At 57.0% G+C, this 24,591-nt stretch overlaps 5 protein-coding genes across 10 annotated transcripts; 2 read left to right on the top strand and 3 right to left on the bottom strand.

Moving 5' to 3' along the window:
• Nucleotides 1-621: 621 nt before the first annotated feature.
• ENO3 (enolase 3) lies at nucleotides 622-6,306 on the bottom strand. Of its 4 annotated transcripts, none has more exons than XM_057717031.1 (12): nucleotides 6,157-6,293; nucleotides 4,847-4,933; nucleotides 4,486-4,581; nucleotides 4,256-4,314; nucleotides 4,015-4,084; nucleotides 3,497-3,630; nucleotides 2,368-2,590; nucleotides 2,079-2,276; nucleotides 1,676-1,877; nucleotides 1,140-1,248; nucleotides 920-978; nucleotides 682-833 (listed from the first exon to the last, which is right to left on the bottom strand). In XM_057717031.1, exons 1-12 carry the CDS (start codon nucleotides 6,170-6,172, stop codon nucleotides 764-766), a joined length of 1,323 nt encoding a protein of 440 aa, XP_057573014.1. In that variant the 5' UTR covers nucleotides 6,173-6,293; the 3' UTR covers nucleotides 682-763. The 4 variants fall into 4 exon arrangements, with proteins under 4 accessions (XP_057573012.1, XP_057573013.1, XP_057573014.1 ...); XM_057717032.1 differs by lacking the exon at nucleotides 6,157-6,293 and adding an exon at nucleotides 5,566-5,712; XM_057717029.1 differs by having other exon boundaries at nucleotides 622-978; nucleotides 6,157-6,306.
• Nucleotides 6,307-8,273: 1,967 nt separating this feature from the next.
• On the top strand, nucleotides 8,274-11,225 carry PFN1 (profilin 1). Its single transcript, XM_057717034.1, has 3 exons — nucleotides 8,274-8,600; nucleotides 10,079-10,271; nucleotides 10,880-11,225. Exons 1-3 carry the CDS (start codon nucleotides 8,469-8,471, stop codon nucleotides 10,975-10,977), a joined length of 423 nt encoding a protein of 140 aa, XP_057573017.1. The 5' UTR covers nucleotides 8,274-8,468; the 3' UTR covers nucleotides 10,978-11,225.
• A 485-nt stretch (nucleotides 11,226-11,710) lies between these two features.
• Nucleotides 11,711-15,880, bottom strand: RNF167 (ring finger protein 167). 3 transcript variants are annotated; one of them, XM_057713940.1, is made up of 9 exons: nucleotides 14,995-15,880; nucleotides 14,832-14,912; nucleotides 14,046-14,171; nucleotides 13,853-13,940; nucleotides 13,573-13,663; nucleotides 13,250-13,355; nucleotides 13,014-13,107; nucleotides 12,290-12,370; nucleotides 11,711-12,211 (listed from the first exon to the last, which is right to left on the bottom strand). In XM_057713940.1, the coding sequence occupies exons 1-9, from the start codon at nucleotides 15,076-15,078 to the stop codon at nucleotides 11,913-11,915; spliced, it is 1,050 nt and encodes a 349-aa protein (XP_057569923.1). In that variant the 5' UTR covers nucleotides 15,079-15,880; the 3' UTR covers nucleotides 11,711-11,912. The 3 variants fall into 3 exon arrangements, with proteins under 3 accessions (XP_057569923.1, XP_057569924.1, XP_057569925.1); XM_057713941.1 differs by having other exon boundaries at nucleotides 15,538-15,879; XM_057713942.1 differs by lacking the exon at nucleotides 14,046-14,171.
• A 17-nt stretch (nucleotides 15,881-15,897) lies between these two features.
• SLC25A11 (solute carrier family 25 member 11) lies at nucleotides 15,898-18,738 on the top strand. Its single transcript, XM_057713943.1, has 8 exons — nucleotides 15,898-16,166; nucleotides 16,768-16,920; nucleotides 17,004-17,210; nucleotides 17,396-17,486; nucleotides 17,561-17,651; nucleotides 17,737-17,836; nucleotides 17,915-17,966; nucleotides 18,111-18,738. The coding sequence occupies exons 1-8, from the start codon at nucleotides 16,084-16,086 to the stop codon at nucleotides 18,264-18,266; spliced, it is 933 nt and encodes a 310-aa protein (XP_057569926.1). The 5' UTR covers nucleotides 15,898-16,083; the 3' UTR covers nucleotides 18,267-18,738.
• Nucleotides 18,739-20,988: 2,250 nt separating this feature from the next.
• On the bottom strand, nucleotides 20,989-24,028 carry GP1BA (glycoprotein Ib platelet subunit alpha). The gene is made up of 3 exons (XM_057713939.1): nucleotides 23,973-24,028; nucleotides 23,141-23,223; nucleotides 20,989-22,911 (listed from the first exon to the last, which is right to left on the bottom strand). Exon 3 carries the CDS (start codon nucleotides 22,903-22,905, stop codon nucleotides 20,989-20,991), a length of 1,917 nt encoding a protein of 638 aa, XP_057569922.1. The 5' UTR covers nucleotides 22,906-22,911; nucleotides 23,141-23,223; nucleotides 23,973-24,028.
• Between the last annotated feature and the right edge of the window lie 563 nt (nucleotides 24,029-24,591).

Raw genomic sequence — 24,591 nt, 5'->3', positions numbered from 1 at the left:
ATTTGTGAGGGATGGTACTTTAAGAGCATAGTCACTACAGCCATATGGCCAAGCTTTGGATCCTGGCTCTGGCACTTACTCTTACCTTGGTTAAAGTATTTTACCTTTTCGTGCCTCAGTTTCCTCACCAGTAAAATGGGGATAATAATGGTAACTGATTGGACTGTTTCAAAGATTACACAGGTCAGTATATGTCAAATATTTAGAATAGTTCCACATCCTCAAAGCTCCATGGCAATGGTAGCTGCCCTGGTTATCACACCCATCCTCACCAAGCACTTCGATTTCTTAAGGTCGAGCACTCAGATTTCAACACTGCCCTCTGCAGACCGTATACTTCAACTTATGGGCAGATCTGATCCAGCTTCCGCCTCATGGTGATGTCAGGCCTTGACTCCCCACCCTGCTCCCCTTCTCTGGAGCTGGTTCAGTGTTTTGTCAGTTCCTCTTCAGCTTCATTTCACATAATGCACCTGCTTCCCCCAGGCTTTTTCCATAATGTGAACTTTGTGGTTCTAGATCCAGCCCAACTTCCTCTCTGACCAGTCCCTTACTTCCTCCTTGTCCCAGCAGATTCCACGTCCATCTTCCCCTCCTGCCCCTACCTCTCCAGCTCCTGTCTCATCCAGCCCAGAGATCAGCATCTCCTCCCTCGCTCCCACAAACAAGCAGGCCACTGCCTTGGTTGGCACCAGTGTTTATTTCAGGGGGAAGGGCTTGAAGGCCTAGATCTGTCCTGTTGGCTCCTGGGGCCTCCAGCTTCTTACTTGGCCTTTGGGTTACGGAACTTGCGTCCAGCAAAAACAGCCTTGTCCCCGAGAGCCTCCTCAATCCTGGAAGGCAGACAAAGTCAGGGCTGTGATATTCCAACCCAAGAGCCCTCAGTTCCTTACACCCAGGCCCAGTGCTCCCACTGTACCTCATGAGCTGGTTGTATTTGGCCAGACGCTCTGAGCGGCACGGGGCACCAGTCTTGATCTGAAGAGGGAAGAGGAATTCCAGGAGTTGTGTGAGACTAGAGAGGAGGGACTGGGCCTGGCCCTGAGGGAGCAGCCTGTGGTGGCATTCTGCTCCAGGGCAGGAGGCCAGGGATCCCAAGAAAACTTAGTCAAACACTGGGCAGAGCGGGCCACGAGTACCTGTCCCGTGCAGAGCCCCACCACCAGGTCAGCGATGAACGTGTCCTCGGTCTCCCCGGAGCGGTGGCTCACCATCACCCCCCAGCCGTTAGACTGAGCCAGTTTGCAGCTGGGCGGAGACGACACTCAATAAGGCCTGGCAGGACCTCCTCAGTGCGAAAGCCAGGGGCTGGGTGGGGCTTTTCCCTTCTGTTTTGGGGAGTGGGCAATTTGTGGGGAGGGTAATGACTAAGTTCTTTGGGAAGCAGGAGAGAAGGGGAGATTCCTGAACGTGGGCTCCTGAGACGCTGGTGGGAAGCAGAATCTGGGAGACGGGGATGGCACGGGGTGGGGGTGGGGCAGAGGCCCGGCAGGGTAACAATGGCAAAGTTCTTGGGGTCAGGTCAGGAGTTAGTCAAAGCCTTGAGGTCGAGTGGATGTGCTGGGTCAGGAGCCAAGGGGAAGTCAGACTTGGCGTTAGTGGGCAAGACTGGAGCTAGAGTGGGTCGAGCTGGGGGCAGGCAGGCCACGATGCCCCAGGGCCAGGAGGCACTCACGCCTTGATGGATTCGGTCACTGAGCCAATCTGGTTGACCTTCAGCAGCAGGCAGTTGCAGGCCTTCTTCTCAACGGCCTGGGCAATCCTCTTGGGGTTGGTGACTGTGAGGTCATCCCCCACGATCTGAATGTTGACCCCCGAGAGGAATGAGGTCCAGGTAGCCCAGTCATCCTGGTCAAAAGGGTCCTCGATGGAGACCACTGGTGGGGGAGGGGAGCAGAGTCGAGTTAAAGGTCAGAAGGGCCTCACGGAGGGGTGACAGGTCAGAAGAGTTTGGGTGGAGATTGCAATGGGGCTAAGGATCAGAAGGACCGAGTGGGTGGCAGTGGAGGTGCCGAGGCCAGTGCGTGGGGCAGGTGCTGGAGACTTAAGCAGGAGCCATGGGATACCCGGGGTCTCACCAGGATAGTGCTGGATGAAGCTCTTGTACAGCTCCCCCAGCTTCTCCCCGCTGATGTGCCGTGCGGGGTCATCGGGTGACTTGAAGTCGAGATCATACTTCCCATTGCGATAGAACTCGGATGCTGCCACGTCCATGCCAATCACCACCTTGTCGGGGTAACCAGCCTCCTGGATGGCTGTCTTCAGCAGCTCCAGGGCTGGGAGAGAGCAAGAGAGGACTTGAGGCTCCAGTGCACCCTGTCTCCATGGAGACCGAGGGGTTCTGCCCCTCCGAGTGCTCACACTGACCTTCATTGTTCTCCAGGATGTTGGGTGCAAAGCCGCCCTCATCACCCACATTGGTGGCGTCCTTCCCATACTTGGCCTTGATGACCCCCTTGAGGTGGTGGTAGACCTCGGCACCGATGCGCATGGCTTCCCTGAAGGAGCTGGCTCCCACGGGCAGGATCATGAACTCCTGCATGGCCAGCTTGTTTCCGGCATGGGAGCCCCCGTTGATCACATTGAAGGCCTGAGAGGGGGAGAGGGTGCTTAGACCTGGGCCAGGTGCAAGGGATCAAGAAGCGATGCGGGGGTCGACGTGGAATCCTGGGTCCCCTACTTACTGAGTGGTCTAGGATGAATAATTTTACTCCTCAGAGCCTCTTTTCTCATTTCCATAAAATGGGGATACCACCTGATTACCTGAAGGATCTTATATGGAAAATTAGCGAAACTGGATGTAAAGTTTCTAGCAAGTGCCTGGTGCAGCAGCTAGCACTGACATGGCACTTACTACAGGCCAGGCACTGCTCTTAGAGCTTTATATATTTTATTGGCTCACTTCATTCTCAAAACTACCCTATAACTGGGTACATTTTATTACTCCTCACTTTACAGATAAGGAAACTGAGGCATAGAGAGGTTAAATAAATTTGCCTAAAATCACACAACCAGTAAAGGGACAAAACCAGGATTTGAACCCAGCAGCTTGTCTCCAAAGCTCATGCTCTTATACAATCTGCCTAGTAAGTAACAATACATGGTAACATTATTATTGAGATTAAATTCAAAGGGTTTCCATAAAGAGCAAATTTGGTTTAGTAAGTATTAAAGAAGATACAAAAATAAAATGCCAAGATCTTTGCCATGAAGAAGCTCTCACTGTGATTTGGGGTTGGGGCACAGTGCAGAATGAGAAACTGGAGTTCCTGAGCCTGGGACTGGAATGTGAAGGAACCAGGTTACAAGTAGAGGGAGGTTGAAGGGAAGGTTTGGACTGTGGGAGAGAGGGAGGGCTGGAGCACAGCAGGAGAGGTTCCATGTCAGGAAACCATTTCTCTGGAGCTGGGTCTGGAAGGTGGACTTTCTAGGGGCTGCTTATGCCCTCCTTGCAGGGTGGGGTCACTGTGGGCTGTGGCAGGGCAGCTGCACTCACAGGGACTGGGAGGATCAGCTCTGGGTTCCCGGCAAGATCTGCAATGTGTCGGTAGAGCGGAACCCCCTTCTCAGCTGCTCCGGCCTTGCACACGGCCAGGGACACGCCCAGGATGGCATTGGCCCCAAACTTGGCTGGAGGAAGCAAGTACAAAAAAAGTGTGAGAGCTCCTCCTCAGGGTTTATGGTCAGCTCCTAGAACATCCCCTCTGGTCACCCCAAAGAGAATCCAAAACTCCAAACCACTGGGCCCCGAGTTTGGTAACAGATCTCTCCCCAACAGCCTGAGGTGCTCTGGGAGGCCCCACTCCAGGGGAATGTGTCAGCTTCACATCTGTGCCCACAGCCCAGCCCCAGCCTGGCAGAAGGCAGGCATCAGGAAATGCCTGTGGGATGACGGCAAATCCAGCCAGTTACGGTGTGCCCCAAAATGTGGGACACAGAAATGATCCTGACCAGACCTCAGTTCATGGTCCCTCCCGCAGCCCATCCTGTCCCCTGTCCCTGCCCCTCACTCACACTTATTCTCTGTCCCATCTAGCTCAATCATAAATTTGTCAACTTTTTCTTGATCCACCACGCTTAGTTTCTGGAAGGGCAGGTTTGAGGAGGGAAGAGCAGAGGTTAGATTTCGCAGGAGTCAAGGCATGTGCTGGAGGAAAGAGAAGTGTAGGTATTTGGGGCAGATGGGATGGCTGGCCAAGCCTGAGCTGCTTGGGATGAGGTAACAGGTGAGGGGGAAGGCGAATCCTCCACTTGCCTTTTCTAGCAGCGCGGGGCCTAGAGTCTTGTTGATGTGTTCCACAGCCTTCAGGACCCCTAGAGAGGCCGAAGCAGGGGGTTCAGATCTCCTATTCAATCAGGTCTCTTCCTGTGGCCCCCAGCTCCTCAAGAGCTTTGGGTTCCCATCCTCTACCCTATACAGACATGGCAAGCCATGTCCTGAAACCACCCCCACATATGGCTCCCCCAGCCTTGGTCTTTCCTCACCTTTCCCCAGGTAGCGAGATTTGTCTCCATCTCTTAGTTCCAGAGCTTCATAGATTCCTGTGGAAGCTCCACTGGGCACAGCTGCTCGGAATCGGCCTGGGGTGGGAGGAATTGGAAGATCACAGAGAGTCCCATTCACCCCTAAAGGGCTGAGGTCTCCTCTCTGAGCCCAGGGGCAGGAGGCAGTGTAGAGAGACTTGTGCCGCTGCCTGCTGGGAGCCAGGCTGGAAGAGCGAGGCCTGGGAAGAAGACTGGGGAAGGGGAGCCCAGAGAAAAGAGTGGATGTGGCACAGAGTTGGGGGGCAAAGACAGATGGAGCTGGGGTCTTCCCAAGTCAACCAATGCAATGGGCCTGTGTTACCCTTGGCGGTGTGCAGGTCCACCTCCACTGTGGGGTTGCCCCTGGAGTCCAGGATTTCCCGGGCGAAGATTTTCTGCATGGCCATGGCTGCAGGGCGAGAGGTGTGAGTGAGCGTGGACAGTTGATCCCTTAAGGAACCCGAAATCCCTTGCCCTTTAAGAGTCTTCCCCACCCCAAGAAGGCAGGTGCTGGAGCTAAAAATATCCCAGAAAAAGGTCACAGACCAAAGTGGCAGACACAGCCCCCTCCCCCACTCAGAACAGCTCCTATTCCACTCTCCCATCTTAAGAAGCTGGGGGCCTCTTTTAAAACTCCACCACTTGCTGAACCTCATCTCCTGCAAAGCTGCACTTATGTCTTCTCCCTCCACTCTCTGGCCAAGTATTCTGTTCTCCATGGCTTCCTAGCTCTCAAATCCTCTCCTGTTATTCTATGTCATCTTCCTGCTCCTCAGCCTTCTCCAAACCCTCAGGGGCCCAAATTCCCCCATCTGGCTCCACCTCAACAACCCTTCTCCAGTCTCTGCCTGCCTCTCTTCACAGTCTTGTTTTCCTGTCCTTGGGCACCCCCATCCTGCTTGCTCCAACCCCTCCAGGCTTCTCAAGCACCCCCAGTACCAGGAGGAAAAAGAAAGTTAACATTTCCCCCACCTTCTCCAAGCCAGCACCACCCTCACCCTTTACCACCCTTATCTCCTGGGGCTGAAAGATTCACCAGACCTGGGATGTCTTCGCTGGGCTCCGAGTCGAGGTGGCAGCTGGGACAGTGTCAGCTCACCCCCTCTCACGCTGGGCATTTATCCTCGAGCCACCCTGTACCCCAGCCAGCCCCGCCTCTCCCCCCTCCATCCTCCCCCTCCAGCCGGGCTGGCAGCCAAGTGCCCACTACAGACTGAAGCAGAAGCCTTTGGCCCTAGGCACCTGCCCCCTTCCCAAAAGGTCGATGACTAACCCCTCGCTCCTTTCTCTCTGTTCCCCAGTAAAAGTCCTTATTTTTAATTCCACTCCTGGGGAGAAACAGGGGAGGGGCTTCAGAATAGGGGGTCTCTCCCCTCCCCAGGATTATATTCCTCTTTTGCAAAGGTTAAAGAGGAACTAGTGCCCTTTAGGAAAGGCCAGGGGTAACCTGAGCCCTGCAGGGCTGGGGAGGGGGCCTGGAAGAGGGGCTGCAGGAGTGACATCCACATATGCTCAGCTCACTTGCTGGGCGGGAGACTGCCTCTGTCCTCAATGGGGGCAGGGGCAGGGGGTTCTGGGCAAGCTCTGAACTCTAAAATTGAACTTCCCGTTTAGAAGGCGAGAGGGTCTCACCTCTCAGGGTCCTCATTGCGGCCTCTCTCGGCTCCACCCCATCCTACCCTCTCCGGGCCAGCAAGGGGAGTGGGGGAGGGGGCAGGCCGACGAATTTAGACAGCCCTCAGAGTTGGCGCGGCGCCCTGCTGATACCGCTGGGACAGCACTTATCGCCCAGCGTGGAGACTGTCAGTCAGGAGCCCTTTCCCCGCCGACCGCGGGCGCCTCAGGGCGTGAACCCAGCCGGTCAATGAATGATGCTGAATCAAAAGTGGAGAAAAAAAATGAATGGACGGAATGAAGGGGGTGGGCCTTTGCGAGCGTCTGACCGCCGGGGGCCCGTCGGGTGGTCGGCTGGCGGCATGGCAGGGACGCGGGTCTCTGCGCTCGGTGACTCTCTCCGCCTCGGCAGGTCTGGCGGGAGTGAGGTCCGCTCCGACTCTGGCTGCAGCCCCGGCCGGGAGCGGAGCGCATGCCTGGGCTCGGGCCGGCTGGCGAGGGTCACCGGCTTCTCGGCTCGTCGCCCCCGACCAGGAGGCCCTTCCCGCCGGCGCTGCGGCGGCCGGCGCCCGGTGACTCACCCCCGGGCCCTCTCCCGAGCTCCCCTCCCCGCCCTGCCTGCCCCGCGGTTGTCTGTCTCCCAGCCCCCACTCCAGGATCCCTACCGCCCCGTCTTCCATCTCGCCCTTCCCCCCTTATCTCTGGCCGCCCCCTCCCGGGAGATTTCCACCCTGGGGTAGGGGGTGCGGCAGGCCGGAGGTTAGGAGATGGCGGGCGGGGAGCGCCGCCACGTGCCCGCAGGCGGCCCCGCCCGAGCCGGCCGGTGACTCAGCCACGGCGGCTGTCGAGGAACACAGGTTCGGGGGGCGTCGGATGCCCCTGGGGCTCGCAGTGGCCACGAGGGCTCCGCAGCCGGCGGGGAAGACCGGAGAGGCGCGGAGCCCCTCGGCGTCCGGGGGACGCCCCTCCCCCGAGGGACCGGAAGCGGCCAAGCCCCGCGGCTCGGGCGGCCGGGGGGGCTCGTTCACCTAAGCCGGCCGCCGGGTCGTGCCCCACCCGCTCCCGTGTGGGCAGCGGGCGAACTAATTGCACGCAAGGCCTTAGCATAAGTTTTACTGAAAAAGAAGAAAAAAATCTAATGGGCCAAAGTAGAAGGGACTTTCCTCTACTTGAGAAAGTTGCTATCTTGAAACCAATTAGTATTCTTCCGCCTTGAAAAATAGGCCCGCCCGTCTCTCCCCACGGGCGCTCAGTGACCTCTGCAGACACGGGCCGAGGGGCACGGCCGGTGACCCAAACTGCTGACCGGGGGACGGGCGGGGCTGGGCCGTGGGGGTGAGGCCTGAGGCTGGAGTGGATCCAGCGCGAGGGATAATCCCCTGGAGTCGAGGTGGGCTCCAGCGAGTGCAACCTGTGCCGCCCGGGCAGGTGCTGGGGACAGAAGTGTTCCTGGGGGATGCCTTCAACTCCGAAAACGGCCGGGCTATTCTGTCAAATTTCCCTTTACTCCCTTATTTGTAGAATGAAAAAAAAATCAAGAGTGCAGAAGCGGCAAAGCGCACGCCTCGCCCCCGCCCCTTCCGCCCGGCAGGAGACACGTCCGCGGCCCGCCTTCCTTCGCAGGGGGCCCAAATCCGTCCGGCCCGGAGCGCCCCAGCGTGCGCCCGCGAAGCCGGCCGCCGGCCCCAACCGCCCCACGCGCTTTCCCTCCCGGCGCAGGCGCGGGCGCACGCGCCGCCGCCGCCGCTGCCAGCCGTTCCTCCCCCCTCGACCCCGCCCGGCAGAGGTGGGGGAAGGGGGAGCCGTTCTCTTTAACCCTGAGTTACCCGAAGCCTCTTTGATTTGCTAAATTTGCAGTTTGCTAATTCTTTCTCTTTTCACTTTCCTTCCTTCCTCTGGCTCACTTCCTTTCCCTACACCAAAGTCTCACTGATATTCTATGCCGAGTGGGGCGAGCCCTAACCCCAACCCACCCCCCCGCCCCCCATCCTATCTGCGTCTCTTTCCATCGAACTCTGCAAATTTTGCAATAGGGGGAGGGATTTTTTAAATTGCATTCGTAAAGTTCGGTATCTGGGAAGGCGAGCCGAGGGAGGGAGGGAATGGGGAGCAGGCCCCGCCTCCACCGCCCTTTGCAAATAAAAATCTAGGGGGGTGGGGAGGAGCAGGAAGTGGCGGTGCGAGGGCTGCTGCACAGCTAGCAGAGCCGCGGTCCGGACGGCAGCGCGTGCCCCGAGCTCTCCGCCTTCCCCCGCCCGCCAGCCCGAGGCAGCCCGAGCCCAGCCCGCGGCCCCAGCAGCAGCCCCGAAAGCAGCCCCAGTAGCAGCGCAATGGCCGGGTGGAACGCCTACATCGACAACCTCATGGCGGACGGGACCTGTCAGGACGCGGCCATCGTGGGCTATAAGGACTCGCCCTCCGTCTGGGCCGCCGTCCCCGGGAAAACCTTCGTCAACATCACGGTACTGCGAGGCCTGCGCGGTCCGGGGGACTGGCTGGGCTTGGACCCTGAGGGAGGGACTTGGGTGGGGGCGGGCGCGGTCCGGGGAGGGCAGCGAAAGGCCGTGACCCGGTCTTTGCCCTGGAAGTGGCGCGAATGGAGGCTGCACGTGAGCGGGCCCCGCCGTGGCCCCCTGAGTCTTACGCCCTGGGCGGCGGCGGCCAACCCGCCCGCCGCCCCGCTTTCCGCGACGGGGCGTTACATCCGGGGCACAGGGCGGGGAGGGGCGCGCCGCCCGGTGCGGCGGCCCACTTCCGCCTCCTCCAGGGCGGGTCGGGCACGCGCCGCAATTTCAACCCGGGATTGTGATTGAGAAGGGACTCGGGGACCCCTGGACCCCTAGCTCCACTTCCGGCCGCCAGCTCGCGGCCCCTCCATCATTGTTCCGCCTTATGCGGGAGGGAGCCCCAGTGGCATGGCCTGGGTCCCACGCCCGTCCTCCGTGGGCTCTCTGCCCCTCCCAACTCCGTTAGAGAGGACTAGGCCGCCACACGAAACCCCCCCGCCCCAAGTCGGCATGTTGGACTCAACATTCCTGTGAGACCAATCCCGGAAGTCCCCTCGCCCTCCCTTCCCGCCATCCGGCGGGGTCTGGAGCAGGGGAACTTTGTGAGAAGTTCCGGGACAGTGTAAGTGAAGGAATAAGGGATGACTACTGCTGTCCCCATCACCACCTCCCCTGTCCACACTGCCCGGAAGTGGGGAGGGGGAGCGGAAGTTCGAAAGGGGGGGAAGGGGATTTCCGGGCGGGAGGGGACCGGATGTGGGGATTTGGGGTGTAAGGGGGAGGGGGAGATACGTTCCCTGGGGTATCGAGACCTGAGAGCTGGCTTGCGGGGTCTAGCTAGCCCCAGGCCCTCTCCAAAAGTTTTTCAACTTTCCCATAAAGCCCCCAGGCATGTGCTTTCTCATCTTAGAGCATAGATACCTGGACCTAAACTCTAGGTTACTTGGAGACCCAGGCGTCCGGGCCCCTAGCAACTCCTGCAGAACCTTTGACCAAATAAGGGCAAAGTTGCTTCTCCTGCTTCGCCCGCCCCCTCCCTTCCCCTCTTCGCTTCTGCTTTTCCTGAAGGAGCGTTCTGAGCATCCAAAGGCTCCCCATTCCATTCCACTCAATTCTCTTAACTGGTTTTTGGCCCCCTTTATTTCCTGGGTTTGCTTTCCCTATTAAACGACATCTAAGTCTTCAGAGGAATATGTTGTTCCTTCCTATTACCATTCTCTAGGTTTGAAGATCATGATCTTTTTATGCACTAAGTTCCAACAGTCCTGAGTTTCTCAACTTTTCGCGCGTGTATACAAAGCACATAACATACATCTCTCCCCCCAGGGGGTTTAGCTTCCCGGAGAAATGGAAGGCAGGTGGGTCCTTGGAGAACAAGGTGGGAACCTTGGTGTATCTGGCTAACTCGATGGGTGCTTTGGTTCCCCTTCCAGCCAGCTGAGGTTGGTGTCCTGGTTGGCAAAGACCGGTCAAGTTTTTTCGTGAACGGGCTAACGCTTGGGGGCCAGAAATGTTCTGTGATCCGGGACTCACTGCTGCAGGACGGGGAATTTACCATGGATCTTCGTACCAAGAGCACTGGCGGAGCCCCCACCTTCAATATCACTGTCACCATGACTGCCAAGAGTGAGTTTGAGTCTTGCCTTTTCTCTAGCTCCAAAATCCCTAATGTACCTCCTTCTTTTAGTCTCACGGGTTCTTCTATGTGGATCACCCAGTATGAAGGGATCCCGACCAGGTTTCTACTCCCAGCCTGCTGGATGCTGAGACATTGGATTGTCCCTCCAGTTCTGTCTCAGTTCCTCATCTTACAATATAAAGAAGTTGAACTGTATTACCTCTTAAGTTCCTTCTTGCCTTGAGTCTTCTCAGATGAGAAACTCCTTATTTTCTTGCAGGAGGTAGACTGTTGGTCATAAGTCAGCACTTAGCTCTTTTCTTAAAACTTGGAGGAGGCAGGCTCATCCACAGCCTTTTCTAGCCTGAACACATGAGTCAACAGTTCCTGCAGCCTTTGACCCCTAAATTTTACTGTGTTCCTTTCCAGCCTTTAAGCTTGATTTTCGCCTTTTGAAAAGCCCTATTGTTTCAGGGTGACTGACAGCCTGCCTGTGTGTGGGGGGTTGGGAGAGATGAGGTTGGGTTACAGCCCCCAGGGCTGGACAGCTGCTGAACAGCTGGCAGGGGGTGGGGTTGTGACACCTGGGTCCTAGCCTCCTTTCTCTTTCCTCCAGCGCTAGTCCTGCTGATGGGCAAAGAAGGTGTCCACGGTGGTATGATCAACAAGAAATGTTATGAAATGGCCTCCCACCTGCGGCGTTCCCAGTACTGACCTCGTCTGTTCCTCCCCCCACCACTCCCCACTGCTTTTGCACCCCTCTCCTTCCCACACACACACATACACCATTTTTATTTTTTGGGCCATTACCCTATACCCCTTATTGCTGCCAAAACCACATGGGCTGGGGGCCCGGGCTGGATGGACAGACACCCTCCCCCCAACCCATACCCCTCCTGTGTGTGGTTGGAAAACTTTGTTTTTTGGGTTTTTTTCTGAATAAAAAAGATTCTACTAACCAAGGTGCTGTGTGGTTTTAGCCTGGTTGTCAGGATGGGGGACAGCCACTGTGGCCTGCCTCCTCCGTCCTGATTTGGGGTCAGAAGCAGCAGGAGGGTTGAGGCACTACAAAATCTAGGATTTTGAGCTCGCTTTCATGTCCAGGATTAAACACCTGCTTCAGGCCTACCTGGCCATATAGGCCAGCCCTTCCACAATGACATACCCAGCCCTAGGTCCTCCGTGTGCTAGCTGAATTGGTGGATAGAATAGAGCCATCCAGACCAGAGAATGGGTCCAGGCCTGTGGGCAAGGCAGGGCCAGTTGAGTCATCCTCATGTGTGGGTGGGGCTCCCCCTCTCTGAGTCACAGCTGATGCCTGCTGGGGCTGCCCCTAAGACGACAGGTTAGCCTCCCAGCACTCCCTTGCCCCTGTATGGCAGAAAGGGGCAATTCCCCTGAAAGGATAAGAAGTTTGCCTTGTGAGAATGACCTCACCCTTCCGTAGTCCACAAAAACAATTTTATTAACCCAGTAAATGAAGACCCCGTCCCTTTGTACCCCCAACCCCTTCAAAAGGACGGAGTTGAGTAAGGGAGAAACCTGGGGCGGAAATGTCTCCTATCCCTCAACGTAGAAGACTGGAGAGAGGAAGAGGGGCCGTGCAAATAGGTCATCAAAGGTGGGGGGGTAGGCGGGAAAAGGGAGTATTAGACCAGGATGGCAGTTGAAGAGGTAGAGGGTGAGGGGTCTGTGGAAGACCCAGGAAAGACAAGGGGGGCTGGGGCTAGAGAGCCGAAGGAGGTGGGAAGTGTGGGGCTGGAGCCCAGAAGTGGGGTCCGTTCGGAGGCAGGGTGGTCCCTTGGCTCCCCTTCCTCATCACCCTCTTGCCCCTGGCTTTCTTCCTCCTGGTCCTCATCCCCAGGACCCCGATGAACTGGCTGCTTGCAGATGGGGCAGGTCTTCCGGGTTTGAGTGAGCCAGGGATCCACACAGCGGCTGTGATAAGCTGCCAAGAGGAATGAGGTGAAGCACATGGTGCCTGCTGGTGGAGTGGGGGCGTGGGCAAAGGAAGTGAGGGCCTCACCGTGAGCGCAGGGGAGTACCCTCAGCTTGTCCCCATCCTCATATTCATCCAGGCAGATGGCGCACACATCATACTGGTCTCCTGGTGGAGGAAAAAAGGAGTTCTTTTACTGAGCCATCCTGGACCAGGGCCCACAAGAACTCACTCTAGGAGGCCTGTGGTGGAGCTAAACCCTGCAAAAGTTATATTCTCTGGTTCTTTAGAGCCAGTGGAAGAGCTGAGACTGCAGCAGGGTAGAACATGAGGAATTTGGGGTTAGAAGGGACAAGCAAAGAGAAGCAGAGGTAAGAAGGGAAGTGGGTTTTTTTGGGGGTGAGGGTGGAGAGACAGGGAGTGGGAGGGGCGGAAATGGGGCAGGGCTTCTGCCATAGCCTTATATGGGCAATGGAGGCTCCAGGGCCTAGAGACCCAGCCCCTCCTTACCTGTGTCTTCTTTCTCTGGCGGAATCTTCCCCACTTCTTCCATTTTTCTCCTTTCTCCATCTTCTCTCTTACAAGCAAGGTCCTCCATCTTTCCCCCCAACTATTCCATTTAATCATCTTTGCTTCCCATCTCCTGCTCTAATCCTGTCCTGTCCTCATTCTATGTATGGGTAAAAAGAGGAGGAAAGGTGGCATCTCAAGCTGACACCTCCCTGCCATCTCTGCCCCTTATCTCCTGGGCTCCAACTCCTTCAGAACCAGGTAAGTTGTGGGAAAGGCCTGTCTCCTTCACCCTCCTCACCCTTCTGATAGTCATGTGTAGGAATCTGTTTCAGTTGCTCTTTGGTCAGTCGATTCCGCTGCAGCCGTTTCCTGTGCTGGATACAACGAACTATCTGGTGAAAGGGGGAGTGGATGGATCAGTCTTAAAGAGCAAATCTGGACAATTCCATACAAACCATCCCTATCTTGCAACCCCAGAGCCAGTCTGGCTTTAAAGCCCTCAGCTTTTCCCATCTTGGTCCCTGAGCTACTCACCATCACTGCTCCCATGGCCAAAACCAGCAGTCCCACAATCCCTGTGAAAGGGATGAGGTAATAGCCCAAGGGGAAGCTATTGTCTGGGACCAGAAGCACTCGAGCCCTGGGAAAAGGAAGACCAATATCAGAGGGGCAAAGGGTAAGGGTAAAGGGACAAAGTATCTGGCTCTGGACAGGGCCCACGGAGGGAAGGGGGTGGGAAGAAAGCACCAAGAGGCAAAGTATGATGGGCCTGAGGCTGAATGGTTGGGGCATAGGCTTGGGCTCCAGGTTGGCATGGAAGTGCTGAAGGAAGAGTGGAAAGGAGGGACACGTCCTACCCCTTCTCGTAGACAAAGAGGGCACGCAGGTACTCGGAGCTCCTCTCCCCGATAAACACAGACGGGATCCAGATCTGCTGCTGGATTTCCTCTGCAGGGATCAGGGCATTACAGTGGAGACACAACCTTCCCCATGAATCCTCTGGTAACCCTGGCATTTGGCTCTCTTTCCCCATCCCATCCAAAGGACTGACTTTTCTTCCCTAAGGCTTCACCCCTCCCATCACCTCTCAGTCTAAGCTCTACTGAAAACCCAGCTGTCCAGATCCTCCAACCTTACCACTATTCCACACCATGTTCAGAAGTTCATTGGAATTCACGTTGTGTACCACAGCTGCACCATACCCAGCCTTCTGAGCATTTAGGACCTAGTGAGACAAGGCAGATAAGGAGCCATCGTGGGCCTTGCCACCCTTCCTTCCTGGTGCCTTTTTGATCCTCAGCCTCCCAGCTCCCACTCCACATTCAGCAACCTTGAGGTCAAAGTTGCAGTCGAATCTTCGAAGCAGTGCAATAAAGACTGACCCGTTGACCGGGGCTGGGGGTGGTGGGGCAATGGGGCTGCAGGCATTGTCTGGGTGAGCCTCCACAAGGAAGCCCTGGGGAAGAGAAGCAAACTACAGTTGGATTTCAGCTCCCTAGGTTCTGCTCCCCACAGGTCCCACCAAGTACACTGGCCCCCACATGCTGCATGTCCTCATTCCTGAGGTCTGAGCATCTCACCAAAGTCAGAAGTCTACCTCTTCCCTTAGGCTCCTGAAGATGCATTTACATCAAACAACATCCCTTTACCAGACCCTCCATCATCCCTCTCCCTTTCCCAGATGAGCTAATCTATACTCCACACTCCTAGCTAATTCTTTTGCCTCCCCGTTTCCCATTGATCGTAATTCAGTTCTCCATTCATCCATGTCACTTTCTCAAGTTGTGTCACATTCCCCACTCTAGTACATACTCTTGCAGAATATCTCCCCGTTTAAAGAAAGAACAAAAACAAAAAACAAACAAGAAAAATCAAGTGGAGTCATTTGTGCTGAGCCCCAAGTCACCAAACTCAATACTTAATTATAAGGCTCAGAGTTCAAGGAGTAGACTTTGTCTTCTCTCTCCAGGGTCTGGATTCCACCACTCTAGATGAGCTCTCGCATTTAGTTCCTAACTTGACTCTCTTCCTATCTCCAGCTGCACCCAAGAAAGGCTCCTCAACCCCAACCCAGGAGGGAAAATTTAGAGAAACAGGAATGAGGGAAGAAAATCACCTGAAGTCCCTCCTGGCTCAAGGCAGCCCCAAAGAGAGCTGGGAGGTCTGCAAAGTCCATGCTGGCATTGTGGTCCGAGATCTGCGGACAAGAGTCCATGTTTGCCCTTTAGCCTGCAACCTCTCCCGTCAGCGCCCTTCCCCCATCGGCCCCGCAGACTCACCGCTCGAATGAGCCCCCGGCTGGGGGCCGCTCCCCACAGCACAGTGGCCACAACCACAGGAAGCGGGAAGGCCGCAGGGTGCATGGCAGCGGGAGGGGAGAGGCGCAGAGGGCCGCGTCCCGATAACAGGAGCAGAAGTGGAGTTCTGCGCCCTCTCTGGCCCTCCTGCAGGATCCCAGGGGTCCAGCCACCCCCAGGTCCCACTTCCCAGCTACATGGGCGCGCGGGGAAGGACCCCCGACTCGGGGAGTGAGACAGCCAACCCGTTTAGTGGAGCTGCGAGACACTAAAAATACCCTTTTCCGGTACAGGAGTAAAACGGGGAAAGGGAGCGGAGGCAAGCACAGGAGACAGAAAAAACTTCTGGAAGGGTGGGGGAGCTCAAGAAGGTGGGACTTCCGGCCAGGTGAGCCGTCTTCCCATCCCCTGGAAAAGGGTTTCCGTCAAAGAAAGTCAGGCCGCTTCCAACACCGGACGCTCAAGGAGAAGGACTTCCGGTCCTAAAGGACCGATTAACAGAAGGGTTAAAGGTGGAGGGCGTGCCTGTGGAGATGCAAGGAGCACCAACGCCCCAGAAGCCGCCTTAGTCGTTTCTCCGCTAGTGTCTGGGATCCTGCAGCTGCCGGGTTTACAAACCTCTCCTCCTCCCTCAGACAGCCGCCACCGCCGTACCTTCAAGTCTCGCGAGAGTCCTCACCACACTTCCCTCCCACCTGCTGACAGCTTCCCGTATCTATCGCGAGAGACCGCCTAACTCTGGCCACTCAGGCTCACTTGACCTCGCGAGATCTTCAAATACCCTCCTCTCTCTTTTCCCGCGACTCCAATTCGATAAAAATTGCACTTATGCTCTGGCTTCCTAAATCAGCCGCACCCCTCCCCGCACCCATTCTTGAAGCTCCTCCTTTAGCACCGCCTTACTCCCGGCTGCCTTTGCGCTCGCGCCTGCGCCGACTTCCAGCTGGAGCTGGACCTGAGAGTTGGAGGGGCGTGCGCGCGCCCTCGCTCCTGTTGCGCGCGCGGTGTCACCTTGGGCGCGAGCGGGGCCGCGCGCGCACGGGACCGGGAGCCGAGGGCCATTGAGTGGCGATGGCGGCGACGGCGAGTGGGATGGACGGGAAGCCCCGTACCTCCCCTAAGTCCGTCAAGTTCCTGTTTGGGGGCCTGGCCGGGTAAGCTCAGGCCCCAGGGATGGGACAGGAGGAGGAAGGGACGGGTGCAAGGAAGCGGGCCCGGTTCTTCTTTGGGTGTGTTGCAGTGAACCGAGCTGACACCGGGTCAGTGCGGTCCCCATCGTATTGCGAGGTCCTTGATGGGCTGCCAGGATCTTTTCACCTATCGCAGGGTCCCTTCTGGGCTGCATGCATGGCCTCCACCAGGCCACCTGAGTTTCCTAACCCATTGCTTGGTTCTGCGAGGCTGTTTGGGGTTTCAGGTCATTGCATGGCTCCTGCTGGATTACGTGGAGTCCCAGGTCATGAATGCCCACTTCTCCTGCTTGGGTCGTACTGCATGCAGTCCCGGGGTCACTGCTTGACACTCTGGGAGCTACACGGAACATTTTCATTGCATGGCCCCTACTGAACCGCTGAACTTTTCAGATCCATTGCTCTTGGTACATGCAGAGATTCTTGTATACATGCCCACCAGCCTCCTGAACACTCTCAGTCGCATGGCAGGCCCTGCCCTTTGTGACCTCTTGTTGCTGAGCACCAGGGGGCTTTGGTAGACCTGGGTTACCAAGCCCTTGACTCCGCCCCTGTCTTCCCCCAGAATGGGAGCCACCGTTTTTGTGCAGCCCCTGGACCTGGTGAAGAACCGGATGCAGCTGAGTGGGGAAGGAGCCAAGACACGAGAGTACAAAACCAGCTTCCATGCCCTCACCAGCATCCTGAGAGCAGAAGGGCTGAGGGGCATTTACACCGGGTACTGGGGCCAAAGGATGGGGGTAGGGTGTGGGTTGACAGCTCTAGACCTTGGCTTGATACACTCACCCCTTCGCTCCCCAGGCTGTCAGCTGGCCTGCTGCGCCAGGCCACCTATACCACTACTCGCCTTGGTATCTATACCGTGCTGTTTGAGCGCCTGACTGGGGCTGATGGTACACCCCCTGGCTTTCTGCTGAAGGCCCTGATTGGCATGACTGCAGGTGCAACTGGTGCCTTTGTGGGAACACCAGCTGAGGTGGCTCTTATCCGCATGACTGCTGATGGCCGGTGAGTTGCAGGTCTGAGCCTGCCCCCAGCCCCCTTCCCTGGAATCTAGAATGAAAGAATGATTTCTTATCCTAGATCTAGAGCACAGCATTCACCTGTTCACAGCATTCTGGCCTCCCTTTCTTTGCTCCTGTGGGGCAGGGTGGTCTATCCGCGAACTTGGCCTCTCCCTACCTTCCCACCAGGCTTCCACCTGACCAGCGCCGTGGCTACAAAAACGTGTTTAATGCCCTGGTTCGAATTGTCCGGGAAGAGGGGGTCCCCACGCTATGGAGGGTGAGTGAAGGGGCTGGAGACTGGGGGACATGGGGTCAGGTCTTGGGCATTTCTGACTTCTTCCCCCACCCCAGGGCTGTATCCCTACCATGGCTCGGGCCGTCGTCGTCAATGCCGCCCAGCTCGCCTCCTACTCCCAGTCCAAGCAGTTTTTACTGGATTCAGGTGAGACCCAGAGTTGGGCCCTCAGCTCCCAGCCTAGCTTGGGCCAGCTCCGAGCTGACTGCCCCCCCTGCTCCGCCTCCCCCAGGGTACTTCTCTGACAACATCCTGTGCCACTTCTGTGCCAGCATGATCAGCGGCCTGGTCACCACTGCCGCCTCCATGCCCGTGGACATTGCCAAGACCCGGTGAGTACACAGACCTGGGCCTGGAGAGGGACGGGAGGGCGCCCTTTATGTCTCACGCCCCTGCCCCCTCTCCTTCAGGATCCAAAACATGCGAATGATTGATGGGAAGCCGGAATACAAGAACGGGCTGGTGAGGAAGCAGGGCTGGGGGCTTGGGCTGCAGGATTGGATGCCCTGGGGGTGGCGTGTGGGGCGGGGGAGGTAGCTGGGTAAGAGGAAGAGGGCCCCAGAGGCCAGGTCCTAGCCTCAGTGCCGTGCCTGCCTGCCTGTCTAGGATGTGCTGGTGAAGGTCGTCCGCTACGAGGGCTTCTTCAGCCTGTGGAAGGGCTTTACACCATACTATGCCCGCCTGGGCCCCCACACTGTCCTCACTTTCATCTTCTTGGAGCAGATGAACAAGGCCTACAAGCGTCTCTTCCTCAGTGGCTGAGGCAGGCGAGGGGCCTGGAGCCGCTGTGCCGGGGCTCCTACTCGCCCGCTGCTCCTACAGTCAGTGCGCCTCCCCGGGGGCCTAGACTCTGCTGCCCCGGGCCCCTCTATTTATTTTCCCTCCACAGTGTGGTGCGGTTCCCTCCTCTGCGGTCAAGGACTTTGGTCTGTCCTGCCCCTGCTCCAGCTTGCCCTCCTTGTCCTAATCATCGTGATCTCTCTGTCCCTGGCTGTGCCTTGGCAGGGGGGCTGGGAAGCTCCCTGCGGATTTCTGGCCTCCTCTTGGGTATTAGTTTCAGGGCACATAGGACAGCAGAAGGCCCCCCTTCTCAGTGGGGAAACCAAGGCAGAGCTGAGGGGACAGGAGAGAGCAGAAGCTATCAAGATGATCAAAGGTCTGCCGTGGGAGGACATGGCCCCTCCTCCCTCCACCTCGCTGAGGACGTAATCAATAAATTGGATTGATGACACCACCCCCAAATCTGGAGAGTTGTGGGTGCAGGAGGGGGAGGAGACTGGACAAAGAGGCGGATGTCCCTGGAGAACAGGAACTAGAATTTTTAAGGAAAGTTATTAAAGGAAAAGCACCCGCTGTCTTTATGCAGATGTTATGTAAATCAGTCATGTTGCAGCAGCTGAAAGGTGAGAAGAACCCACACTCCAGGCCCTGTGTGTTGCTTTCCAGCCATTCACCCAAGAATGCGCAGGTCGTCTGTAATCCCCAGGAAAAGCCTCTGGGATCTGGTGACTGATTCTGCAGCCTGAAGAGGGAGGGAATAGAGTCTGAGAGGGGAAGGCTGACCTGGAGGGGGCCAGTGGGCGCGGAGCCAGGCCCCCAGAGCCTGGAGGCTTAGGAACGGGAGGATGTTATCCAGAGACTTGATCTGGGCTGCAGGCTGGGGTGAGTGACTGCCTTCTGCATTTCTTTAGGAGACGTGTGACTCCCAGGCCCTGCCCTCAAGAAGCTTAGAAACCTCTTGGGGCATAAAAGGGCATAGGAATGTCAATTGGAAGGAGGGCTGGGCAGCGTGAGGCCAGAAGGCTTCTCCCGGGCCAGGCCAGGGGACAGGCAGGCAGCAGGTGGGAGCGGTCCCCTTGGCAGAACCTCGTCAGTAGAAGAAGTTGAGCTCAGCAGCCTGGCGGTGCAGCTGGGCCCTCCCACCTCTGCCTCTTACCCCCTGGGCACATGTTGGCTTGGGCCACAGGGGCCACTCTGAGATACTTGAAGCCTGGACGTTGTCCTTGAGTTCCAAGTCCCGAGGGGAGGATGACACGGGGAACCCGGGAGTCAGCAACAGACTGCTGCAGGGTGACGTGGAGTACCTGGGCCAGCCTGGGTGGGGAGAGACCGTGCACAGTAACCGGCTGCTCAGGGAAGGGGGGCGTGGCAACACTCCTGGCCCACTGAGAGCAAAGGCTTAGAGGAGAAACGCTGGGGAGCAGGTAATGTCTGCAAAGTTTGTAGTAGCTGGAGCACAGGCTGGGGAGTGTCTGCTGTGAGAGGAGAATCCAGGCTGTTAGATGGGTTGGTGCACAGAAGTCCTCGATTGCCAAGCTCAGTTGTCCTCTCTCCTGGAAAGAGTGCAAAGCAGGAGAGAGATGCGGGTCAGGGTATCACGTTAGGAAGATTCTTCCTGCACCATCCGGAGGAGGGGGGTTTCCGTGGAGCCAGAAAGCCTCAGCCCTCACTCCCATTCTCTGGGTCCCAAGTCTTGGCTTAGTCTGGAGGCAGGAGAGAAAGCCCGCCCCAGCGTGGTCAGGGGAATGGCAGGGGCCACAGCACCAGGGGAGAGAAGTGGGCTCCATTTGCCTACCTCCTGGCTTGACAGCAGGAAACCTGAGAGTAATTCAGTAAAACCTACCAAGATGACACACTGCCAGGCCCTCCCCTGCCCATCCTGCTGCCCTGGGCAGAGCAGGAGAGCTGCGTTTCTGAGGCCACAGGTGCCACGAGGCTCCCACCTGGCCTCCTAGTGCGGCAGGCTGCAGCCAGATAGTCTCATTAGTATCACGGAGCTCCCGGAAACTTCTGGTTCTTGAGCTGGAACTTGCTCGCAGTGGCCTGGTGGGTGGTGACCCCTGGGGGAGAGAAGGAGGCACCCCAGGCAGGGGAAGTGCAGGCCGAGACTAGAGTCTTTTGGGGGTGAGCAGTGTAACTAGGGTGGGACAGCTAGGGCCTTGGGGATGCTGGTGGCGGTGCCCCAGCCGTTTCCCTCTCCAAAAAAACGAAACTTCTATTTTTAAGTTATTTTTATTATACAAATAATATACGATGGTGGAACGCTAGAAGATGCTAAGCAGAGGAAAAGAAAATAAAACCACCCATATTTATATCACCCAGTGATGATCAGGCTCACATCTTAACACATCTTTCCCAAGTTTTCTTCAGTACACAGGCACGTGTGGGAGGCATGCTCTATTTGTTTGTTTTTTCCTAAAACTGCCCCAGAGTGATGGTAATAAGCGAGCGGTCTGGGAACCCCACCATTCAGCCAGCATAAGGGAGCTCTCTTTGTTCTGTGACCCACCCAACTCCTCCATCTCACGACCCCTCCTGATTTGCTGGGTCTGGGATTGTGTGCCCGAGGTGCGCAGAGGAGGTTCCTGACAAAGGCAATAATGAAGACCTTCCCGTGACCCTGTGCTCTGTACCCACCCGCCCCCAGCTAGATCCCCATAGGAAAGCCTGTCAGAGTCTCTCGAGGTCCCCGAAACACCCACCCTCAGAGGCTGTGGCCAGAGTACCTAACGCCCACCGTCCCCAGCAGGTCCTGACCACGACCCAGGCTCAGGGCTGAGGGCCGCTGTCCTGCCAGCAGAGGCCCCACACGGCCATTAGGCCGCACCCACAGGAAAAGACTAGAGCGGAAAGTGGGGAGCGACCCTTGGAGGAAAAGCAGCCAGGCCCGGGGCACTGTCACTTGCCTCCCCCTCTGCAGCTCTAGATGCGTGCTGTGCATAGCTGTGGCCGGGGCCTGTGGTTTCAGCTGCCGGACCCAGAACAGCAGCAGGATAAGGACCCCAGAGGCAAACAGAAGCCAGAGGAGACCCGAGATGTAGAAGCCCAGGAAGAGGCAGCAAAAGTCAGAGTTGAGAAAAGGGTCGTTTCTGGAACTATCCTGAGCCCTGCCCTGGGCCTTCTGGAGGTTGACAGATTCAGAGATGCTGGTTGTGGTGGATTCTAAGATAGACAGTGAAATGGGTGCTGTGGAGAGTGAGAAGATGGTTGGTTCTAAGGTCTCGCTTGTGAGCTCTGGGGTGGTCGGGGTTGTGGGCTCGGGGGTGGTCGGGGTTGTGGGCTCCGGGGTGGTCGGGGTTGTGGGCTCGGGGGTGGTCGGGGTTGTGGGCTCGGGGGTGGTCGGGGTTGTGGGCTCCGGGGTGGTCGGGGTTGTGGGCTCGGGGGTGGTCGGGGTTGTGGGCTCGGGGGTGGTCGGGGTTGTGGGCTCGGGGGTGGTCGGGGTTGTGGGATCGGGGGTGGTCAGGGTTGTGGGCTCGGGCGTGGTCGGGATTGTGGGCTCTGGCGTGGTCAGGGTTGTGGGGGGCTCAGTGGTGGGCTTTGCAGTTTTCGAGAACATGATGGGTTCAGTAGTAATTGGGAACATGGTCTGTTCCTTAGCTGGAGGCAAGGAGGACACCTGGGGGCTGAGTGAAGTGCTCAGCAGTGGGTGAAGCAGGCCCCAGTGGGTGGTGTGGTCGCGGGGGTGGGTAGGGGAGCTGCTCGCAGCCCTTGTGGCAGGCACCCCCTCGTCACCGTCTTCATACTCATCGTAGTCTAGGCTGTCCGCGTCGCCAGGGGCGTGGCAGTCCTTCTTTGAGAAGGTGTAGACGAACGTGTCGGGCAAATTGCTGCATCGCACGCTTGTCACACTGGGGGTCATGGCACTGGTGTCTTCACTCTCCTTCCATATGTACACATTGGTGGGGTTGTTTGACAGCCAGCGGCTGAAATAGAGGATCCCGCAGTCGCAGGACCAGGGGTTATCGTGGAAAACAGCAAAAGGCAGGAGGGTGTCCCTAAATAAGCCGTTTGGTATCGAGCTCAGCCAGTTCTTTTGGAGGTAGAGGGTGTCAAGTTGCTCCAACCCATCAAGGAAGCCAGGGGGCAGCTCCTTCAACCCGTTTTCAGCCAGGTTGAGCTTCAGCAGCTTGGATGTGGGCGCCAGGAGCCGGGGGGGCAGAGACTTCAGCTTGTTGCCACGCAAGTTGAGGTCGTGGAGGTTGCTCAGGCCATCCAGGGCATCAGAAGACAAGGAGGTCAGCTTGTTGTAGGAGACATCCAGCTTGTAGAGCGCCGGCAGTGCCTGTCCTAGCAAGGGCAGGCTTCTCAGATTATTGTGGGATATGGTCAGGGTCTCCAAGTGGGGCAGCTTCGCGTCAGTCTGCAGGCTGGTCAGCTGGGTGTTCTTCAGGTGCAGCTGAGTGAGCTCAGTCAGATTCACCACAGACACCAGGGAGAAGCTGCCCAGGGGGTTCCCATCCAGGCGGAGGATGTTGATTTCTGCTGGCAGCTCTGGAGGTGGTGCCCTCAGCCCCATATTTTCACAGTTCATTTCCAGCCTGCTGTCCACTCTGCTGACATTACAGACGGGTTGGGTGTGTGAAGGGCTTGGCAGCAGGAGCAGCAAGAGGAGGAGAGGCATGGGGACCTGTGGGCGAGGGGGGCTTGAGTGGGTACCCCTCCAGCCCCCAGCAGTATTCCTCCAGGCCCTAGCCCCACTGCAGCCTCCAGGATCCCTTCCAGAAACTCAGCTCCCACACCTCCCCCCCTTCCACTACCCTCTCCTACCCTTGCCCCCCCAAAGCCTAAACTGCTAGCTCCAGGTCCTCGGCTAGAATCTACCCCTCGGGCCTCCTTCTCCCCCGGCCCCAGCTTACAGTCCGGCAAAAAGGCCTCTGGAGACACAGAGCTTCTTCCAGGGTGTAACTTGGTCCTTCTATCTTCCAGCTCCAGGGAGGGCCTGGTCAGTGGTGGGAAGGGGTTGGGGATGGGAAGGAAATGCTAGCCTGATACGGGCTCCTGGGACCCGGGAAACTGTCTCCCTCCCGGACACAGGCCCTTATCACATCCTTCCACAACTTTCCCCAAGCCCTCCTTTTGGCTCTGCTCTCTCCTACTTTCCTTCTACACTGGGAGACTGGGAGTGGACTCAACCACCACTCTCTTCCAGCTTTTAAAAATTTCTCCAGCTGCCCTTAACAGCTGCATTCTTTATTCCCCCCCTTCAGCCACACCACACAGCGTGTGGGATCTTTCCCAAACCTGTGCTCCTTGCATTGGGAGTGCAGAGTCTTAACCGCTGGACCACCAGGGAAGTCCCTGATTTTGCCTCCTAATGCCCCTCAAACCCACTCCTTCCCATCCCCACTGCCAAAGTTCCTTGTCCAGGGTGCCATGTTCTCTCTGCTTCACTAGGGCAGGGCAGCCTCCCCGCTGCCCTTCCAACTTTCTGACTCCCCTCCTTCTCCCAACCCAAGTGGTCATTCAGAAATGCAGATGTGTTCGTATCCTTCCACTGCCTGAAACTCACCAGTGGCTCCTTGTAGCCCTGAGGAGGGAGTCTGAGATCCCTCACGTGGCCCCCGGGGTCCTGCGTGGTCTCACCCTTGTCCAGCCCCATCTCTTAACACTCCACCCTTCACTCCAGGTTATTCTCTTTCTTGTTCCTAAACCCTTTTCACCCCTCATCCCCTTCTGTGTAACTCTTACTTATCTGGAAAGTTCCAGCCCAGAATTTCGTCCTCTGGAAAGCCTTTTAGGATTTCCCAGGACCAGGTTAGGTGTCCGTTTCGGAAAGTCAGGCACCACCTCTGTTGGTCCACAGCCTCTTCCAATGATGAGAATGTCCTATCGACTGTCCCCGGAAGGGGCACCACGCAGCCACATGAGCCTGCCCCTATCTGCTGACTGGTGACTGGACAAGGGGTGGACACTTGAGCCACATGCAGTTTAATCCATGAACTTGCCTTTTATATAATTTGCCGACTGCAAAAAGTACTTGAAAACATGGAGAAAATGAGGCACGAAGCAGCAAGAAGTGAGGTGGAGAGTTGCATAGAGAGAGGCCATGACATGGAGTAAGGCCCCTAAGGCAGTTGGATTTTTTTGCCACTTTGGCACCAATTAGGGTTTTTAGTTGTAAGTAACAGAAAATTTTCTGCCTAATTGAGGCTGAAAAGGAATTTATTAAAAATACGTTGGGGCGGGCTTCCTAGGTGGCGCCGTGGTTAAGAATCTGCCTGACAATGCAGAGGTCACGGGTTCGATCCCAGCTCCAGGAAGATCCCACATGCCACGGAGCAACGAAGCCCGTGTGCCAAAAAAAAAA

This window comes from Hippopotamus amphibius, chromosome 17 (genome assembly GCF_030028045.1).
Source record: "Hippopotamus amphibius kiboko isolate mHipAmp2 chromosome 17, mHipAmp2.hap2, whole genome shotgun sequence".
Classification (NCBI taxonomy): Eukaryota; Metazoa; Chordata; class Mammalia; order Artiodactyla; family Hippopotamidae; genus Hippopotamus; species Hippopotamus amphibius.
The sequence above is the reverse complement of the archived record's forward strand: the minus strand, read 5'-3'. Positions and strand labels throughout refer to the sequence as shown.

Coding starts and splice junctions, on each gene's coding strand:
- GP1BA (XM_057713939.1), bottom strand. CDS start 22,905: ATGCCTCTCCTCCTCTTGCTGCTCCTGCTGCCAAGCCCTTCACACACC.
- SLC25A11 (XM_057713943.1), top strand. CDS start 16,084: ATGGCGGCGACGGCGAGTGGGATGGACGGGAAGCCCCGTACCTCCCCT. Junction 16,921..17,003: donor CTGAGGGGCATTTACACCGG/GTACTGGGGCCA, acceptor TTCGCTCCCCAG/GCTGTCAGCTGGCCTGCTGC. Junction 17,837..17,914: donor GTGGACATTGCCAAGACCCG/GTGAGTACACAG, acceptor CCTCTCCTTCAG/GATCCAAAACATGCGAATGA.
- PFN1 (XM_057717034.1), top strand. CDS start 8,469: ATGGCCGGGTGGAACGCCTACATCGACAACCTCATGGCGGACGGGACC. Junction 8,601..10,078: donor AAACCTTCGTCAACATCACG/GTACTGCGAGGC, acceptor TTCCCCTTCCAG/CCAGCTGAGGTTGGTGTCCT. Junction 10,272..10,879: donor TGTCACCATGACTGCCAAGA/GTGAGTTTGAGT, acceptor TCTTTCCTCCAG/CGCTAGTCCTGCTGATGGGC.
- RNF167 (XM_057713940.1), bottom strand. CDS start 15,078: ATGCACCCTGCGGCCTTCCCGCTTCCTGTGGTTGTGGCCACTGTGCTG. Junction 14,172..14,831: donor TGAGCCAGGAGGGACTTCAG/GTGATTTTCTTC, acceptor TCTCTTCCCCAG/GGCTTCCTTGTGGAGGCTCA. Junction 12,371..13,013: donor TACACATGACTATCAGAAGG/GTGAGGAGGGTG, acceptor TTCCTCCACCAG/GAGACCAGTATGATGTGTGC.
- ENO3 (XM_057717029.1), bottom strand. Junction 4,315..4,485: donor ATCTCGCTACCTGGGGAAAG/GTGAGGAAAGAC, acceptor CGGCCTCTCTAG/GGGTCCTGAAGGCTGTGGAA. Junction 4,085..4,255: donor GCCCCGCGCTGCTAGAAAAG/GCAAGTGGAGGA, acceptor CTGCCCTTCCAG/AAACTAAGCGTGGTGGATCA.